Source organism: Sander lucioperca, chromosome 13 (assembly GCF_008315115.2).
Source record: "Sander lucioperca isolate FBNREF2018 chromosome 13, SLUC_FBN_1.2, whole genome shotgun sequence".
Taxonomy (NCBI): domain Eukaryota; kingdom Metazoa; phylum Chordata; class Actinopteri; order Perciformes; family Percidae; genus Sander; species Sander lucioperca.
Window position 1 is genome coordinate 9056069 of NC_050185.1, and position 21171 is coordinate 9077239.

General features: G+C 39.0%; 1 protein-coding gene across 4 annotated transcripts; it reads right to left on the minus strand.

Annotated features, from left to right (window-relative positions):
* Positions 1-9082: 9082 nt before the first annotated feature.
* LOC116064900 (protocadherin alpha-C2-like) lies at positions 9083-17884 on the minus strand. 4 transcript variants are annotated; one of them, XM_031320274.2, is made up of 3 exons: positions 15262-17884; positions 12767-12803; positions 9083-11819 (listed from the first exon to the last, which is right to left on the minus strand). In XM_031320274.2, exons 1-2 carry the CDS (start codon positions 17695-17697, stop codon positions 12792-12794), a joined length of 2448 nt encoding a protein of 815 aa, XP_031176134.1. In that variant the 5' UTR covers positions 17698-17884; the 3' UTR covers positions 9083-11819; positions 12767-12791. The 4 variants fall into 4 exon arrangements, with proteins under 4 accessions (XP_031176134.1, XP_031176131.1, XP_031176130.1 ...); XM_031320271.2 differs by having other exon boundaries at positions 9083-11822; XM_031320270.2 differs by lacking the exon at positions 12767-12803.
* Between the last annotated feature and the right edge of the window lie 3287 nt (positions 17885-21171).

A 21171-nucleotide genomic window follows, 5' to 3' on the forward strand; every position in this document is an offset into this window, starting at 1 on the left:
CGAAATTCGCCCCAATATAACCGGAAAAGATGTCTGTTTCTATCAAAGTAAAATTATTAAAAGTGTCAATTTTTCTCAGTTAGCTCTACTAGACAGAAGCCCAAAACTGGAGAGGCCCCTCTAGTGTTTTTAGTTAAGTGCTGAAATAAAGATGCAACACTTATCATAGCTTTTTAAGTGTTGCATCAAATCATAAGTCATCGTTTCTGCAACTGTTTTGCCATTATGCATTATGACCAAATACATACTTTTGGTGTATAAATACCTCATGTCGTTTATAATGCCATGAACAATACCTGCGTGTATGTATTTTATTGAAATTTTAGCAGCACAGTCTGCATGTTCATTTATGGGGGACTTATTTTGAAAACGCTAACCGGAAGTTATGTAACTGAATGTAGCGGGCTTGACCTTAGAAGGACAGTATCCCACCCTAGCGCGCTCTCAGACTCTTAACTGTGGCGCAACTCCCCTCCTCCCTCCCCACCCCATTTCTCTTTTCTCATCCCTCCATTGCGATGTCGGTGTAGGGTCTGGAAGCGAATAGACGACCAACACATTAAAGCCCCCCCCCCAGAATGAAGAATGGCGGCCACAAAAAAAAAACAGCCATATCAATACTGTATTTATTCAGCGACACACCATTCATTCATTCCATAAATCAACATTGCTATGCAACACATGGCTGAAACATCTATAGTGACAATGGGAAATACAACCCGAAAATGTAGCTAAAACATTTCATTTACCGGTGTTAAATTAGTCTGGACTCACGGTTGATCAAATATTTAATATAGAATAGAATATTTACTAGCACCCATTCCCCTAGAATAGAAAATGTAAGCAAAAACGTGGTCACATACAGGGACACATGTCTGGGGACTGGCTTATGTTTGTCCTCCTTTGTCTGGACCGGAGTCATAAGGATGCTTTATTTGCCGGTAGCGATTCTGAGGCGCAGCCTTACCGCATGGCGAGCATTTGGGCAAGGCGCAGCAGACGGAAAGCATTGAACTGACAATCACAACCTTCTCTCCACATGGATCACTGTCAGTGGTAGAAGACCTCAGACTGTCAGGTCACATAATCGTATTTAAGATGCCCGGTGGCCCCCCATAAAGCAGAAGTCCCATTTCCTTTCTATAGAAGATATCCCGAAGAGAAACATGATATAGGGATATATATGGGCATGGAAACAAAAAGGCTGAGACACATGCTCAATACAGCCTAATTGGAAATAAAAAAACACAAGGCTGTATTAATCAACATACATGATGCAGGAATGGGCTATTTACCTTTGTCATAAAAAGACCCAGCCTACAATTAGAAGTGTTTAAACAGTAACTACCCTTCTGAAAAACAGTAACTACCCTTCTGAAAAACAGTACCTTCTGAAAAACAGTAACTACCCTTCTGAAAAACAGTACCTTCTGAAAAACAGTAACTACCCTTCTGAAAAACAATAACTAATCATTCGTTACTCTTTCAAAAACAGTAACTAATCATTAACTACCTATTTTTTTGTGTACCTTATTGTAAAGTGTTACCGAACTAGGAATTTGCTTTCTGAGCCTACAATTTGTCGTCAAAACTCAAGGAATCATAAAATAAGGGATACACAAGCAAGTGTTTACATTGATGTTGTGCCAGAGTTTGCATTTACTCCCAGGTTAATTTTAAGATTGAAGTTGTCCATAGGTTTTTGCACCTTGCACCTTTTTATCTTACAGTTTTGTGTGTTTGTGTAATGTTCATAATTTGTTTCTTTTTTGAGTTGGTCTTCCCCTAAATTACTCCAGGCTTGGTGGAGTGCGACCCTCACCCTGGCCAGTAGCTCCTAGTGGACAGTTTTATTCTTATACCAGCTGTTTTTAACATAGTTTATTGATGCCTAAATAGATTGTTTTATTCCTTTTTTATCAATTTTAATTTTTTAGTATCAACGTTGTATCAATGAAAAATGGGCGAGGTATTGACTATCTGCAATAATGTTAATGTATAATGAATTAAACACAAATGGGGAAAGTTCCCATAGAACACATGCAACATTGTGATTACTCGGTTGTGGTCGAGGGTACTATTTTATAACATGTTAATGTCCAGTTAACCCCGCAGTGGGAAGGTAAAACAAACTAAATAAAAAGCAGTTCTGAGGCATTATATATCTACTGAAGCGTTAATCGTAGTTAATGGTAGTGGAGTTCTAAAATATGTTGTCATCTGCAGGCTCTAAGTGCTCTAACTGGTTTGATGGACATGAGAATCTAAACCACATACCATTGCTGTATATCTACCCAACAAACATCTTAGTTAGAGCAGAACTCAAGCTAGTTTCTGGGTACTGGTTGCATGGTTTTGATGGAAGCTGTTATTGCTTACGAATACAAACCTACATTTAATTAAAAGTAATTAAAATTCTCTGTTTTGCGATATTTCTCAACTGTTAAGTATTCATGCATACACAAACCAGGATGTTTAGCAAAGCAAGCATCAGCCAAATAATCCCTTCAGCACCAGGGACAGTTCCTCCAGCTCAGACTGGGTGAGGTGACAGATTAAAGGCATTACTGTATGTAGCCACAACAAAACACTCTGCATCTGGATTAATATGGGCACAGTTGTATACTTACTGGCTTTATATGCATTTGACCTGGTTTGGGTCTTTGGATGTAACATTATAATTCAGTTAAACTCATAATCCAATTAAGATTGATCTAATGAAGATGTATGGCTTACTCCAACATTAATTAAGATAATATAGTTATTTACTCATGTCAAAGCCAGAAGCTGTGGTCAGTTGGATCACAATTCCTGTTTACTTAGATTAAAATGTAATCTATATCTGGCTGTATTAGTTGGATGAGTAAAATTACATGTGAATGCAGTTATGCATGCACATGGCAAACAATGTGACTGGATCACCCACAAAGAGGTGTAAAAGAAATCTAGATAGTATTTGTATGAAAGTGTCTTCAAGTAGAGTAAAATTTCAACACCATGGGTACAAACATCATCATGGTCTTTGCTGTCTAACAGCCCTCCATGAATGACAGTCAAAATTGAAAAGAATGCATTAGGATGTGTGAATGTTGGAATTATCTTTCCATTAGATATACCTGGGTTGCTACATAAGAGTTTTGGAAAAATTGTTATGGAAACACATCAAAGGAGCAAGTGAGTCATACAAAATGAGACTAAACAGGGATTGCTAGGTCAGTGACCATGGCTCCCTTGTGTAAAATTTGGGGTAGAGCCTAGAGATAACAACAATCAGGCAGTGACTGAATTAGTAGCCATTGCTTCGTGTACCAAAAAGGAAACTGGAGAGATGCCACTGAATGTGGAACACACATAGCTTTTTAGTTGAGTAACAAGGAACAGTAACTGTAACCTATGTCTTAGTATAAGCAACACAACCACTAAAGAATCATTCCCACCATTTCACTGTGAGAGTGAAGCTACATTATTTTTGCTGAATCTAAGGGAGTCTGGGAAATCCGTCCAAAACAGACAAGTAAAGTCGGTCATAACAGCTGGCAGGGCAAGGCTGTCCTGATAGCCTTGAGCAGAAGAGATTACTGGGTGAATACGTCTAATGGAGGAGAGCCATGGCGGCTCTATTGAATAATCTATGCAGAGTCAGCTGGACCACTATCGTGTTGTTATAATAAAAATAATTGTTTTAAAAATGCGTTCACTAAAAACACATCCTATAATACATGCCAAATTTAAAAAAATCTGAAAGTATGTAATATATCAATATTGGCAAAACATGAAAAACTCATATTAATGAGGGTAAATTATATAAAAGCATATGCAAAGTTTGGGAAAAAGTCAGTCCTAGTGTGTCAGCTTGACTTTGAAAAGTATCCATCGCACACGGACTGTAAAATAGATGTGCAAAAGACGAGTTACATTTAAGGGTTTTGAATTGACAGAATACGCATTCCCATTCAAATATGCATTTCCGATTGTTCACCTGCTTGGTTATAGGAACCATTTTGAATTTGTTGCATAAGACTCAAAACTGTGTTTCCATAGCAACAGCAATTTGATGAATGTTTCAGTGCCAGCTGTGATTAACATTTTAAATTTGATGCATTGTCCCCACACAAAACCGTGCTTATTCACATGCCAAGATAATGAAACGTCTATGGAAGCCATGTTAGGTATACCAAAGAAGATAACACTGATATCCCTCTGCAATTTACATTCTTTATTCAAATATGCATTTTAATAAGAGTTATTGGGCAGCAGGATGGAGTTGTGATTGTTGAGACAGCTGCAGTGTACACGAGCAAGCAGGGGCGATTCTAGGATGTTTTAAGTGGGGTGGCACAGAGGGGCAAAAATCAGTCAGGGGGGGCCCAGGGGATTTTATCAGAATACAGCATAGAAAATCTGCTTAGAAATATTGGATAGGATAGAACAACACAATCTAATTTCATTAACAAAACACATTCATTATTAATTTCAATTGTTTTTATTGTATCCAATTACAATACGCATTTTCTATGGGCTCTTAAGGCAAAACTTGGATAGTCATCATAGAAATATTAACTGGTCATGTGACAAGGGCTGGGAAGATTTTTTTTCACAGAACGGTATATAAATGTATAAAACACTGCCTCAAACTTCAACAAAGAAAACCTTGCTCTAAACTGTTTTCAGATAATTGGAAACAGAACAGAAATAAAATGCAATACACAATTTATTTCTTACAGCAACAAGTGCTCTACAGTGAGTTTGATATACTTTAAGTGTCCTTAAAATTTCAACAAAGTACACAGTTGCCATACAATGTGTGTTTAAAGTATATATCCATTCACCAAATGAAAAAGGCAGTGATTGGCAGAACAGGCAGCAAAGTGACAGTAGTCTGAGCCAATGGAAATTAAACTTGTCAGATTGACACCACTCAAACCCAATGGATTGGGGGGGGGGGCAATCATATTTCAGGGGGGGTGGGTGCCACTCCGGGCCCCCTCTCTAGACCCGCCCCTGCGAGCAAGTCTGTCTCTGTCTGTCCTTCTGTCCATCACATGTGATACCAATTGTCTAAAAGATTCAAGTTTACAAATAAACGACGCAGTTTTTTTGTTGTTGTTTATGTTCATCCTTTCTGTAAATTTTTAGACAGACATTGACAAAATATACAGTATTTGTGCTGGATTCCAGCTTACATGCATCATCCAAAACAAGCAACAGAGAATGGCTAACACAATCTAGTGCAGCAGTGACCCCTTGGCAAGGGCAGCCACACATTAAAAATAAACTGCCACAGGCGTCACTCAAGATGGAGCCTCTCCCTGCACTTAACTCCCTCATAGTACTCCATCAGTCTGGCCACCAGATCAGCATAGACTACATATGCCTGTTCCTTATTCGTGTATACACTATTTATAAATATTACAATGATGGAAGACAAATTCCCTCTAATCTACAGCAGCGTTTGCCTCATCAAAAACAAAATCTAACTGATGTAGTATAAAGGCAACAAGACAGATGTTGTCTGTGGAGATCTGGTGTATACAATCACAGACTTTGCACATGCGGTAATAGATTTGTATCTCTGTCTTGTCCAGCGTGCGTTTTCTAAATCAGAGTGACAACTTGTTCAAATCCATTTCTGCGGCAATGCAACAACCGCTTTATCTTTTCACGCAGCACACACAAAATAAAACAAATGACACATCAATTGCCCCTTTGACTTCTGCTCAAGCAGCACAGGACTGGACACTTGTTTAAGACCTCTTCACTTCATCCTTCCAGCTGTGGTGGAAACAGAGGCTCTAGGTGTTAAGACTCATGAACCCATTGTGCTTGGGCTCCAGCCAGGGTATCTTCTCTGCTGATCTGACTCACTCATACAAATGGGTCAAGCACCCACAGCATTCACACTTTGACGGATATTGTTGCAATTGTACTTGCAACACTCATGATTGGTAGTGGAAGTGAAGTTGAATTGATTCAGTAGCATGGGCTACTTTCGTCCAAAACTCATGAAGATATCTAGAAGAAGCTTGAAAAAACTATATTGTTATGATGGCGTTGGCTCACTGAACATCTGAAGTGGTGTGCACATTTAAACACAGGATCCAGTGGTGCCGTTCCAAGATTTTATTTTGCATTGTTGTCAATGCAGTGAAATGGTTTACACTTTGCTGATGGTTGGTGGATGATTTTGTCTAAACAAAGTACAATTTAAAAGAAAATGTCACAGATTTCAAAAAACAAACAATAATAAATTAGGTTAAACTCATCTAGACTTAAATGATTAATGCATTCACAAATTCAAAAGAGAGTCACAGGCCTAACGGGCGGAGTTATATAACCTTGGGAAGGGAGTGGTCTTAGTCATGAGTGACAGTCCATGATGCAGGTCAGGTGGAGATTTGTTATTTAACAAAGCTTGTAACATAACCACTGTTACTGTTATCTGCAGACATTTTGAGTGTGCTGTGTGACTAAAATGACTTGTACATTTGTAGACAGTTACACTGATAAACTTGTCTAGCTGGCAAAGTTGCTCTGACATGACCTAATGATGTCAAAGCTTTAGGATCTATCACATTAAATGACAAGTGTAATAATAGCTGGTTTGCACTGATTATGATAGTACCCAAATCCTTTTCTCACACAGTATAACACACCCTGTTATACCCTCCCTTCCTCCACATACTCCAGGCCTAAAAGTTCAGACAGAGGGCACTAAAGAACACCCTCTGCTGGAATGCCAGTGCATGCCACAGCTTGACTTAACTGTTGCCATCTACAGCCTTAAGCCTTACAGCCTTAAGCCTCCAGGAATTTGCCTCCAAATCCTAAAATGATGGACTAAACCAACATTACATAAATTCATATAAACGGAGACTAGTTTAAAGTTCAAGATTCATATCGGAAAGTCTGTTAATGCAAATACATACATTATACTGATTTAACAAAAGTTTACTTTTATAGTAACCAAATCTAGACAGGATTGAGCAAATCCATATACTCTGGTTAAAATATGCTTAAGCAGCTTTCACCATTTTCTGAAAATCTCCATTTTGAATATTGTAATCCAGTACTCAATGGTGAAACAGACAGATACAGTCAAACACACTTACTGAATCAATACGCTGCTCTTTGCTAGTCTAGCTTTGTGCAGACAAAAGCAGTTCTCTGATTGTGAAGGAGGCAGATTTTAAAGTGATTTATGATGAAGCCCAAAGACTGGAAATGGAGGCACTGTAGCACTGTACAAAGAAATCCTGATGATGTATAATGGGGAGCTTAATTGCATGCCTTTTCAAGACCACAAATCATTTGATAGAGCTTGTACTATTTTGTTGTGGAGAGAAGGTTTTTCAGTGTGGCTACTTTTCTGTGATTGATATAAACTTTATAAGTTCACTCTGGATACACTCAAAAGCTATATTAGCTGCTGTTGCCACCTAAGAAAAAAAATGAGTGGTCAGTAAACTCCAAAATCCCTTCCCCCCCTCTAAGCTCCAGACGCAGAGACGGTGGCTCGGCAAAATAGTCTCTGGAAGGAACTTGTTTTGGTGGAACATTTGCACCCTGCAAAGAAAACGTTAAAGTTAACTGTTCACACAATACAGTAACTTTTTAAATTAGCTGGATACATGGTTAAACGTCATTTGCAATTACCAGTGTATCGCCGTGTGTACTTTGTCCATAGCCAATCGTTCCAAAAACATCCCAGTTAGATAGTAAATGCGGTGAGCATGTTCTTTTTAAACTTTTACAATCATTTACCGAAAGAACCAAGCAGGCCTGCCTTCTTGGACAATCCAAATTTTCTTCAAAACTTGCCATTTTCAGCAAGTAGCTTGCTAGCTCAAAGTTTGTTGTGTTAGAACATCCAGCGTGTGAGCCAACCTTACATAACCAAACTGAATTGAATGTCACATTAATTGCTGCACAAATCAGATATGTGGGTGTCTATTCACAGCTGCCCTACATACTGTTCTTACTTATGATACTGTATCGAGAAATAACTAAAATGAATGTGTGAAATGAAATAAAAGCAAAAGAAAATAAGTCCAAATTTACCTTCAAGTAAACTGTAATGAAAAGTAGTATTTTTCACCCCAGTGTCCTGGTTTATCACAGCTGGGTTGCACAACACTTTCAGCACCATGGTGAAAAAGCCAGTGCTGAAAATGTAGACCACTGGGGAGATGGCTAGTAGAACAGCGATACTCAGCATACATGGATGTAGCCACAGGTGCACTGCTTTATTTCTTTCGACCTACTTCTAATCATTTAAAGCACAAGTAACCAGCAGACCTTAAGGCCTTTAATATAGTAGTGCCAGTGTTGCAAAGTGCTGGTGAGATGAGTGCTGTCCTTTGGTTCACTCCCTATCCAACATATGATTTTGAATTATATGTTCCAAATTTAGCTGATTACCGCTTTTTTACATCTATATACCATTTCTTAGTTATTAGTTATTCTATCTGGACTGTTGTGGAGTGTGAAAACATATAATACTGAATGCAAAAAGTCGGATGGACATTTAATTGACACTTTAGCAGTACAATTCTTTGTAGCAATTATAATAATAATATTGCCAAAGTAGACAGACCTGATGCCCATAATTATAATGGGAATTGCTTCAGATCAAACACATTCATGGGTCCCTCATACATCAGTGTCCTGTAGGACTGCAGACTGAAAGCCATGTGTGGTCACAGTGAAGAACACACTATGCAATTTGTCTCTAGGCTTTTACTAATCCTGACAAAGCTATTATTTCTCTGCTTCTGCGATTTGAACTGCAGGCACATCTCCTTTATTTGGTTTTTAATTTCCAAGAATTAGTACAAAGCGGTATACAGAGAAACTGGGTCAAAATGTGTGTATGCAAGGGAATTTCAGAGAGAGGGAGAGAAAGAGAGAGAGGGAGCAGGAGAAGAGAGAGAAATACAGAGAAAGAGAGAGAGAGGGGGGGGCAGAGGTAGAGGGGGGAGAGAGACAGCGAGAGAGAAATACAGAGAAATTAAGCAAGTGTGTCACATTGCAGAAGTCATTTTTGATAACTCTGCTTCATTTTTCATCACAGACACAACAGAAAGACAGATTAAAAAGCTTTATTCAAACTAGCATGATCAGGCAGAACATATAAGCCAAATAAGCAACATCAAAACTCGACAATTAACTAGACTTGTAAATAAAGCAATACCATTCTCTCCCATTCTGTCTTTGATCCGCTGAGTGAGATGGAACTAGATCAGGTTTGATGCAACTCTCGAAGCATACTGTACAATCTGACTGGCAAATTAGCAGAGGAAAAACTGAGCTGTGTCCACACATGAGAAATAACACACTAATACTATACCAAGCACAAGCACCTCCTGTGCAATTTGATCACAGTGAATACAGAAGATATCAAAAAAGTCTACTGTATAAAAAACACAAAGTATAAAGCAGTTCGATTTATAGTAAATGCATTTACCGGTTCTCAGTTGAACATTTGCTCTGAAACCAAAAGACTGAGCCCCTGTCCAACAACGCCTTAGCTATCAAGGTATTTTATCATTGGGGTACTGTTACTGTAATTTGTAATACTGTATGACATGCCGTTATTTCATTCATCAACAGTCACATATATCTTTTACAATGCAGAAGGCACGCAAGGAGCTCATCACATGTGCAATTCATTGATTCTTTAAACACTGTTGGAATCAAACGGTTCAGGCATTGATTGCACACATAACATGTACTCCACAGCAAGAGATCCCTCATTATGTGACAGTCAGCTGCGTGTATGTCTGGAAAAGCCTGATGTACCCCCAACACCAGGCAACAGTAGGAGAGGAAGAGATAGAGGTTAGATTTCACTGACTCAGAATATGTAGCTCGATACTTCTAGAAATATTGTATTTTTACTGCATTACTGAGTGAGTGCTGCGATCATATTTAGATCTGGTGCATATTTCAAAGTGCTGTCATCTGCTAAATATTTCTTATGCACCATCTATGTGTTCAGCTGTTTTTACTTGCAGAGCCAGCACTAGAATACTGAAACTATAATCACTACACTATGTTCTCCTTTTCCCCATTCCCATATCCTAACCTCGCCCAATTAGATTCTATCATTTAGCACCCTAATAAGTGGTCCTTATGAGCTCCTTGTTTCTGAGAGATGAAAGTCCTGGGCTTTACAGTAGTGCAACAGCGCATCCTTTGAGGTCAAGAAAAGTACTCTAGTTTCAATTGTAACTTATATATATAACTATTAAAACATCATATGCACCAAACTACAAATATGCAACACAAAATGCCCTTGAAGAAGCTCACAAAAGCAGCATTAAAAGTTACATAAAATATCTATAAAAACATGGATATTCATAAAACAATACCTTGCCTGGACTTTATATTCCCTTGTACCATGGCAAAGACTAATACATTTTACATTTTATTTTTGTAAAATATTTTTTTTTAGATTTCCACCGTAATTGTATTTTTTTTAATCGATTAATGTGATTTCCACTGTGCAATGAATGAATGCAGTTCATATTTGTATTGACAGCTTTATCATTGGAATTAGATTGGGACATTAATAGCTTATAATTGTGAAAAGCAAAATCTTGTTGCGAAGAAAGTGGAATTGACATTTGACCCTGTTTTAAAAAATATTGTTCATCATGTGTGAATGTTTTACATACTGCCCACTGTGGCCCCACCCCCATTTTGTGATATGAAAATTGGATGTGCGAACACACCTCCCCCATGCACCCTCGCTCACTCACCCCATCAAGAGCAGACAGGCTGAAACAGTGTATGCTAGATTTTGAACACGGTTCAGGAAATCCAATATTGCAGTGTAATTCTCCTCAATACAGCCAGATAACGGTGTGCCCCATCAAATATAACAGCACAGATGTCTGTAAAATATAAACTGTACACCTGATGTTAGTGACGGTGTTAAAAGTCTTTTTGCTTCTCTGACTTCATTATAATTTCTATTGAACTACAGTATCTACAATCAAATAAAAGGAGAAACAATGTATCTCCTGTTATTTTTCTCCGTTTTGCAGTTTTCTTTTCTTTCATTCTTTTTTGGCCTTTTCACACAATCATCACTGTTGAGTACAACAAACGTTAAAAAAAAAAAGAAAAATCTAAAATCAGATAACTGATTATTTTATCGGCAAGTTACTAGTTGACAGTGTGACCCTTGCTGAACAGCAAGACTCATAATACAGTAGAAATGATTATTCAAAAAAGATAAACATCAAGTGCAAAGGCTGAATCAGTGACATAACCAGCTACAGGTCAGTACTTACCAGATTTGCGGAAGAATCATATTCACCCTGATTCATATGTGTATTTGTGAATAGGCGTTTTTTTAAACTCTTGCTTAGAAAAGGTTGCATGATGGCGACTTACGTATGTTGAGCTACTTATGGTTTCTAGAACTACAGCACACAGCGTAAACCCTGGAGAGAAGGCAAATGTGTCCACTGAGGAGTTTCAAAGCGTTAAGGAGGGAATGATTTACTACATGAGGCAACTCTAGAAATGTCCAAATATCCTGCCATAAATGATTTCAATTCTATTTCCAAATATTTTAAACATGTTGTAGAATCATGCAGATCCATGCTTAAAAGAGAAGGTAGAAAGCTGAGGTGATTCGTGGTTGATGTTTGTGTGGGGGATTGGAGGAGCTAGAGAGAAAGAGCAAGTTGGAGCAGAGGGACTGAGGGAGGACAGTTGTTTTACATCTTCTTTGTGAGTCACAGGGAGGAATTTCAGCCAGAGACTCCCATGAAGAGATGATTATATCATGGCAGTTCTCTTCTGGGTTCCTGCTAAGAGACAGAACATAGAATTAGAAAACACAGAAAGTCAACCTCAATATAAACTTATAGAAAGTTCTCACTCATGCAACAGTGGATTGTGACTGGTTACTGCCACCATCAATGACATGTCATTGGGTTTCAGGGACATTTCAAATCAGGGGTAAATCAATAACTTGTTTCTATATTTTTTTCCTTCAAATCAGTGTTGTTGAGGATTTAGAAGTTTCACCAAATCATCCATAGAAATCAAACTAACATACACAGCTAAAATGAAATATGACAAAGCAATTAACTATAATAGGGGTGTAATTAAAGCATGCACAAGCAGGCATCACAATGTGCTATTTGGTATTTGGTGGGCCAATTTTACAACTATAGAGGGACAATGAAATAGTATAGGTTCCATATTATTATAGGACAATTCCCATAAATTTGAAACATGCCCTAACATAGCTCATGTGCAAGGATGTGGAGATAGTTGATACAGTCTGTGCTCTCAGGTATGTTACATGCTGAAAAACTATTTGGGACAAATCATTCCCTGATCCTTTTTTTTTTATATCTGTGCCATCAGTTTGTCCTGAATCGCTGCCAAGCTAGCCAGATGTGCACAACACAGGTCTGACCAGCAGCCAATTTTATTCTAATCTCGGCTCTCAGTAAGCTCTTTTCGCACTTGAGAAACTGTCCAATTGCTCACAATAGCATTGCACTGGAACAGAGTGTTTGTATTTGTGAGGGACAGAGTCTGACTGGGGACAAATTGATATACTGTGCTCTATTTAATCAGGAAAATATGTTGACCAACGGACCAAAAATTTGCATTGGGAACTGTGACAGTTTATCAAACCAGATTTTTGAGCCAAACCAAGAATGCATACCAAATAGGGAAGGATTGAAAGTGTCTAAACAATAATAGTGGCTCTACAGATTGTAGTTAGCAACCAGCATACCTCCAGTTGTAGAATGGACTTCCTTTCATTTTGAGTACTTCAGAACAGAAAAAAGAGACAAGTTCAGTGCTACATGTGAAACTCAGACAGTCACACTTGCAATACATACACATCATACACAAATCTCTCTCTCTCTCTCTCTCTCTCTCTCTCTCTCTCTCTCTCTCTCTCTCTCTCTCTCTCTCTCTTTCTCTCTCTCTCTCTCTCTCTCTCTCTCTCTCTCTCTCTCCACATTAGGGCTGCACGATATGAGGGAAATATGGGATATGTGATAACGTTGTAGAATATCCCGATAACAATATTACTTGCGATAAATAAACAGAAATTGAAATGTAGTCAGTTCTGCATTTCTGCGGCTTTCAGTATTCTGCTAAAATACAACAAATTGCTTGTTGAATTTAAAACAAATAAAATGAAATCATTACCAACATTCTTTTATTAAACAAATTGAAGATTGAGTTGAAAGGCACCACTTAAAAAGAAAGACAGTTACATTTTAAAATGTAGTTCTCTGCTGATATTTTCTTTCAACTAACACAAAAAATCTCTGAGTGTCTATTGCCATATGTCGCAGCCTTACGCGATATGTATATTGCGGTAGTTCATATTGCGATGACGATAAAATAAATAAAAAAACGATCATATCATATTGTGCAGCCCTACTCCACATGCACCTGTGCATTTATGCATATTCATGTTGTTTAATCTTTCAGTGGATAACTTGTTTCAGTTTAGTCTGCGGGTCCAGCTGTACAAAAGCAAACAACATCTGGAACTGTTTCAGTGGTTCTACATTGAGTACAGTCTACTGTGTGCAGATGCCCTGCTGGAGACTCTACAGACCCCCGAGCATGATGCATCTCAGTACAGCGATATCTCTTGTCCTTGTAGAGAACCCCTCCATGTCTGGGCTTCTTTGAAGTACTCCCCCACTTACACCCACTAGTTATGCTCTGATTGTGTGTTATGCTTCTGCAATAAATGACCTACATACTACATAAGACGTTGAACAGTGGCACATTTTCAGTTTGGGGGGTATTTGTTTGGCCTAATTATGCAATGACAGTGTAATATGGTTTGTGCTAGAAATACGCTGATAATGAACATCGGCATGACTATATTCTTAGTTGTAACTTTTTATTCCAGATTTCTTTTCTGTTGCCTTTGGAAATAGGTGCAGTCCATTATATATATATATATATATATATATATATATATATATATATATATATATATATATATGCAGTAAAATGTCAAGGAAAAATGTTGGACCTAATGCAGTATTTTTACAACATCAACCTCAATGAAATTTTTTCCTATACTTGTTTTCATTTGCATCATATTTCAGTTGAACTATACAGAAACAACTTTTCATTGCCATCAGAGTGATATCAGCCAGTCGACATTCCATACTCATAGGCCAGACATTAAATAAATTAAAATATTTCAAAGTATTTCAAAGTACGTGTGAGAGTTACAGTGGTGGAAAATGTACTCAGATCCTTGATCCCTTTAGTAAATGTACGGTGAAAATTTACTTCAGTACAAATCAAAGTCCTGCATTCAAATCCCAAAAAAGTACAAAAGTATTAGCAGCAAAATGTACTTAACGTATCAACAATAAAAGTACTTGTTCTGCAGAAAACGTGGCATCTGTAACTGACACTATTAAACTGTATATGACATTATTGCATTGAATACTGATGCATCAATGTGCAGTAGCATTTCATTTTGTAGCTGGTTTTGGGTGGTGGAGCTAGTGGTGGAGCTAGTTTTAACAACATTATATCATAGACAGTGTATTAAGAGCTTTATATACAGTTGGGTAGTGAAGTATTTGTCTTAGTCTGTGTGTTCCAACCTACTGGAGGACCCCTCCAGATGGTCACAAGATAAATCAAAAGATAATTTGACCTTTTCAAGCCTTAAACAGTTATTTAAACAAACCATCTGACATGTTTAGAAGGCAAATGTTACAACTTATACACATCTGAAACATGTCAAGGGGCCTCACATAAAAACTGCTTTTTTTGTAAGGGGTCACAAGCCACAATGAGGTCAACTTGGAGATAATCTTTTTACCAGTAGTTTCCCCAAAGTGTCTCTATGTTTAAAATAATGAATCACATGTGTATGAAGCAAAATGATTAATGAGACAATTGTCTTTCTAATTTTGCATGTGTGACCCATTTCAAATCTATGTATAGCTATAAAAAAGTGTGCTATTGTAGGAATCATACAATATTAAAGGCACTTCTTTAAACCACTATTACCTGAAAGGCCTACAAATGTTTTGTCATATTTACTGTGGATGCAAGCCAAAGTAAATACGACAAAACATTTGTAGCCCTTTCAGGGGAAAAAGCATGTAAGAACTTTTTATACTACAGTAAGTCCCCGAACACCAATAACAACCAATAAGTTTTCTCACCAACATGTTCTGGTTCCCTCTGTGTTGTCTGTAAGCACCCAGCTACTTTTGTGTTTATACATACCTCCAGTGTGGATGCTCTGGAGTCTGTGGTCTCACTTGGCCCTATGCTTCTGGGTATACTGGACACAAAATACCCAGCTCCTTTTGGAATTATCGGCTGTCTCACGACCACTTTGCCTTTCCTGGTCTCTGCGAGGAACAAACTGTACCAGTAGGCATCGCTGGAGATCAGGGTGGAATCTGCGATGGTGGAGCTCCTCTGGCTGATCATGCTGTTCCTGCTGATCACACTGTTTCTGTTGGCTGGGGGGATCTTGATGGCCTTTGGCTTTGGTTTTTGACACTTCAGCACAATAATAACCAATATGGTTATCAGTAGCAGAAATGACACAGCCCCTAAACCGATTACTAAGTACAGATTTAGGTCTGTGAAGACGTCATACTCTAGTGGCAACTCTGTGGTCTCAGAAAAGGACATGACGTGTTCCACTGTTGATATCTTGATGGTGACAGTGGCGGAGAGTGCAGGCTGACCGTTGTCTTTGGCGACAATCACTAGCCGCTGTTGTCTTGGGTCTCTGTAACTGAACATCCTTGTTGTCCGGATTTCACCGTTGTACTGGTCCAGGCTGAAGAGGGTTGCGTCGCTGATCTGCAGGAGCTGATATGTGACCCTAGCGTTCTGCTCAGAATCGGCATCGATGGCAATCACTTTGGCTATTAAGTGCCCCTTATCCGTGGACCTTGGTATCACCTCCTCTACCACAGAGCCCTGCGCCCGCCATGGTGACACTATGAGAGGCGTGTTGTCATTTTGGTCTAGGACGATGATGTGAACTGTCACATTGCTGCTCAGCGGGGGAACACCAGAGTCTCTAGCTTCGATGTGGAAAAGGAACTCCCTCTCTCTCTCATAGTCAAAGGTCTTCAGGGCATAAAGATCACCATTCTCCGGGTTTATGGAGAACAGCATTGACATAGATGTGTTAACAATCTCCTTCTCCATTATGAAATAAACCAAGTACTGGTTCTCATTGAGATCTGGGTCAAACGCACTTAGAGATGTCAACAACGCCCCTGGTAGATTATTCTCCACAACATGGATTGTGTAGAAGGACTGGGAGAACGCGGGTGCGTTGTCATTGACATCCAGAATCTCTAAAGTGATGGTTTCGGTTTCGGCTAAAGGCGGCGAGCCTTTGTCTGTCACCCTCAGTGAGATGTCATATTTGCTTATTATCTCCCTGTCCAGTGGCTTTGAAACCAGCAGCTCAAAGTAACCCTCTGAGGATTTGTTCAGCAGGAACGGTAAAGATTCTTGCCCACTCAAAGTGAGCTCCACTTGGCCATTTGCTCCAGAGTCCCTGTCGCTGACACTGACCACAGCAATCAGGGTCCCCACAGAGACATCCTCGGTCAGTGCACTTTTCACAGACTTGATGGTCACCTCGGGATAGTTATCATTCAGATCTGTGACGGACACCATGACTTTACAGTGTCCTGACTTGGGGTTGGCCCCCCTGTCCTGAGCCTGTATGTGCATCTCAAAACTCTGACTCTCTTCATAGTCAATCACCCCCTTCACCTTGATCTCACCTGAGTTTGCATCAAGTGAGAAGAGCTCTTGGGTCTTCTCCGAGGTGTACAGTGTGTATGAATATATCAACTGAGCGTTTGTGCCTTCATCCAAGTCTGTTGCGTTTAAGGTCATGACCACTGTCCCTGCAGCTGCGCTCTCTGAAACGTTGACTGCAAATACCGGCTGGCTGAACAGGGGGGCGTTGTCATTGATATCCAGGACGTTAATAACGATGCTGGCTGTGCCGGAGCGGGGAGGCACCCCTCCATCCACAGCGGTTAAAATCAAATTATGGACTGCATGCTCCTCTCGGTCCAAATGACCGTTCAGAACTAGATCGACATATTTGGAGCCATCGCTGCCAGTTTGTATGTCGATGTTGAAGTATTTGCTTTCGCTGAGATAGTAGGTTTTGATTGAGTTCGCCCCCACATCCGCATCCACAGCGTTTGTCAATGAAAACCTCTCACCGGGAGGGGTTGCCTCCGATATGTCCAAGTGCATTGTCTTCCTGCGGAACACCGGCGCGTTGTCGTTAATGTCCATGATCTCCAACTCGATGTTAAAAATGCGAATGGGGTTTTCAAGTATGACATCCATTTTCAAAAAGCACGAGGTTGTTTTAGTCATGCATATGCTTTCCCGGTCAATCTTCTCGCGTATTACCAGCTCCCCTGTTTCTTTGTTGATGTCAAGGTAATTTTTGCTGTGAATGACATCGAGCTTTGCTCTGCGCTGCACCAAACTGCGAACATCCAGACCCAAATCTGTGGCCAGGTTGGCAACAAAGGAGCCCTCTTCCATCTCCTCCGGAATAGAGTAGCGATTGATGGAAAGCGCACATCCCCATAGTGCAATAAATGTAAAAACAGTCGCGATAAAACGTGTCCGTAACGGTGCAATGATCCGCGCCATCATTGTGGTATTTTAGAATCTAGAAATGAAACAGATCCGTCCTTACGATCAGGTTGTCTTGATGCAGGGGAGCGCCGGTGTCATTCTTGCCTCCACCAGTTGTAGCTGTAGCTGCAGTAGGCCATACACAGTGAGTACAGTACCGCTGGAGGAGCGGGGCTCTCACAGCAATGCTCTGCAGGGGCGTAAGCAGCATCTGTGTAGGCTGCTCTTTCGACCAGATTAAAGGGTGCACAACTAGCCTATATGTAAAGTTTAATACCAGAATTTCCCAAAAAGTGTAATTAAACATTTTGCTCGGCAGCTTACATTTCATGTTGACCTACAAATATATATATAAAAAAAGAACAGTTAGTGGATTGGATATGATGAACAAGTACACTAAGTTCAAAGGTAATATTATTTAAGGAAATATTGTCTAACTATCAGTGGTGTAGTCTAATGTGTTGTAGTGGGTATACTGTACTGCATATAAATATATTGGCCTATATATATGGGCCAGAATCTGCCTTTTGGGGGGGGGCATATCATAGTGGGGGGTCTGGTTGTCCTCCCCCAGGGTTATTTTGAGCATCAAAGACTTCATTTCCTGCATTCGGATACACTTTTATGCACCAATTTACGGTGGAAATACCTTTATTTAGCCTATGCGAAGAAGAAAAACACATATGACAATTCAAAATATATCAAAAATATAATAGAAAGTATGTTGTAGTATGTCATTGGGCATTTTTAAGTGGGTATATGGAAATCCTGGAGCTTTCTTAGTGGGTATACTGCGTAAATCTGCGTATCACGTATACAACAACTGCTAGTTGTGAGTCATCCTGACTTTTTTTTTTTTTTTTTACAACATTATATTGTCGTATAATTCCTCGGAAAGGTTTCATTTTTAATCTATCTCATCTGTAAAACAGGTTTCATGCTTCTTGCAGTTAGCACAGTCAGGGCGCTGCGGATGGCATGTATGGTTGCCGTGAACCGTTTGGTCGTTTATACTGATTGCGGTCAAAGCAGTTAGAGCAGTATTCAGAGCGGCTCAAAGAAGGACATCTATTCTTCTGTAGCCAGTCATTGCCCTGACCCCACTGAACACAAGAACCATGAAACATGTTTGAGATGAAACACGTTTGAGACTCCCACTATACAGATGTGGTTCAAAGAAATGTATACTATTCATTTATTTGTTAAGCATGAAGACCTTTAGTCCACATTCTGCAGATGTTGTGTGGAGCTGTGTTAGAAAAAAAAAGTTTTTACTTCTGTGAAAATTCTCGGAATGAACAAACCAGGATAATTCCAGAATCTTCTTTGAAGGTTACAACCAAAATATTACTATATGGTGATAATAGGGAAATGTTAAAGGAATATTATGATTTTTTTTCGTTGGTATGCTGTGTCATTCATATCTTTATTTATCCCTTTGGTGGTTCGCCTATTGTCAATATTATGATGTTATAATATCATGCAAGACGCTCCTGCTCTATGGCTGATGGTGATTTAACTGAGCAAAATAGTATCACGTTGTATTGCATTCTGTATTTAAAATATGGTCTTTATTGAAATATATCAAGACATGTTACATACACTTAAAGTTGTGTTTGGATCTCTCATCTCTGTCTTGCAGACTACGCTCACTCAGTCTAACCTTATCAAACAAACAGATAATAGGCATGGAGTTTTAAAACTTTTTAAAATGCACCAAAATGTATCCTCAGCAATAATGAGTAATTATATTACATGTTTCTTCTGAGTGACCTGCAGTAAAGCTTTACATTGGGCACACAGATCATTTTGCATGGGTAGTGCTGTAGCCAATGCAACCATAACTCCCTGTTATTATTTGTGCTGACTGTTATATTTTAATGTGTCTGGTTTCCTAAACTAAAGGGATTGTATACTGAAATGATGGGCAGTAAGAGGAGGATGGTGCTAAGCCTTCCTCTCCTTAAGCTCCCTCTGGTGACAATTTACAGAATTACAGAAGGATCTGGACTTCACATAAATCACTCTCCGAACGCTACATTATCTTTTACAGTGTCCACTGCATCAAAAGGGTTATTTTTAAACTAATTTACCTATTGGCAGTATCTACTTTGCCTCTCTTTCATGTCTGTATTCAAAAGGAAATATGTGTGTCTATATGTCAGTGGGAAGCCTATATTCAATAAGATTTTAGAACCCTGAAAAAGGTTTTTTACTACACAATAAATGTTTTGACATGATGTTAGGTCTTAATAACTTAAAACTTAAATAACTTAAACAGTACATGGACAAGATACACAATAAGTCACATTAAGTCGGCACATAGCTTTGTCAGAGGTAAATCTCTAGTTTGAAGGTTTCTCTTGTTGAAGAATGACCCAGTGGCCAATTGCACATGGTTCACATATGGCAGCAAGATGATTATTCATATCTACTGCTAAATCAACATGTTGTTGTATTGATTTAAGTGACAATAACAAATTGTGAAGACATGCAGTAAAAACGACTTAACAAGAGACTTACAATAACACCTCACCAGGCCCCTCGTTACCTCTCTACATACTGTTTATAAAGGATATAAATATAAATATATAAAAATGCCACCTACCCAATACCCTGTGTTTAGAGTGGGAGAGAGAGGATACGTTTGAGCTCCTGGCAAACATGAGGCATAAAAATAGCAATTTAGTGTGGTCTTGCATTTACTGTGCCTACTGTAAGTGTAGGTAGCAATTTCGGCATGTTAAATGTCCACAAGTCATAGTACAATCCTTTTTTTACAAACTCATTTAAATGAATTCAAACAAGAAAAATATTGTGATTTTGTTGTAATATATATATGCACACTAAGTTATCAAACGATGGGTAATAAACGTGAAACATATGTGAGACAATATGGAAATAAAATGGGGAATTCCAACATGCATACCATGCACAGACATACTGTACTTTAGGTATGGTTACTATTTTCAAAAGAGGTATCTGTGAGGAAAAGGCACCCTCTAGTGGAAAAAGGGGCAACTCCACTGCTCAAATGGTGGAAGATGTGGATTGTTGGGAGAGATCAGAGGGAGATAAAGAGAAATAAGGCAACACAGTTTGGGCTCTGAACAGATTTTACATGGCACCAAGACATATGTGTCTCTGCTTATTGCACATGGGACAAATTATAGCTGCTAAGCTTGGCTGATTTTGGTTCTGGTTGTGATACACTCAAAGATAAATCTTGGCTTGATGATCTGTAATTTTTGGCGGGATGTAGTTGTGGGCCTATCTGGATTTGTGTTTTCTATCCCTGGTAGTCTTTTAATGATGGGAACACGTATGCATTTTTTTCTCAAGGTTTTATCCTTCCGACTTGATCTTCAAAGTTAAAAATGAATCTGAAACTGGCCCTTGGCACTCAGCTTTTTGAACATGAAGCAGTTCACTGAGGCAGTCAGGCCCATGCCCAACCCCATTGGTCTGCAATAGCTCACTTTGAGCTGATGG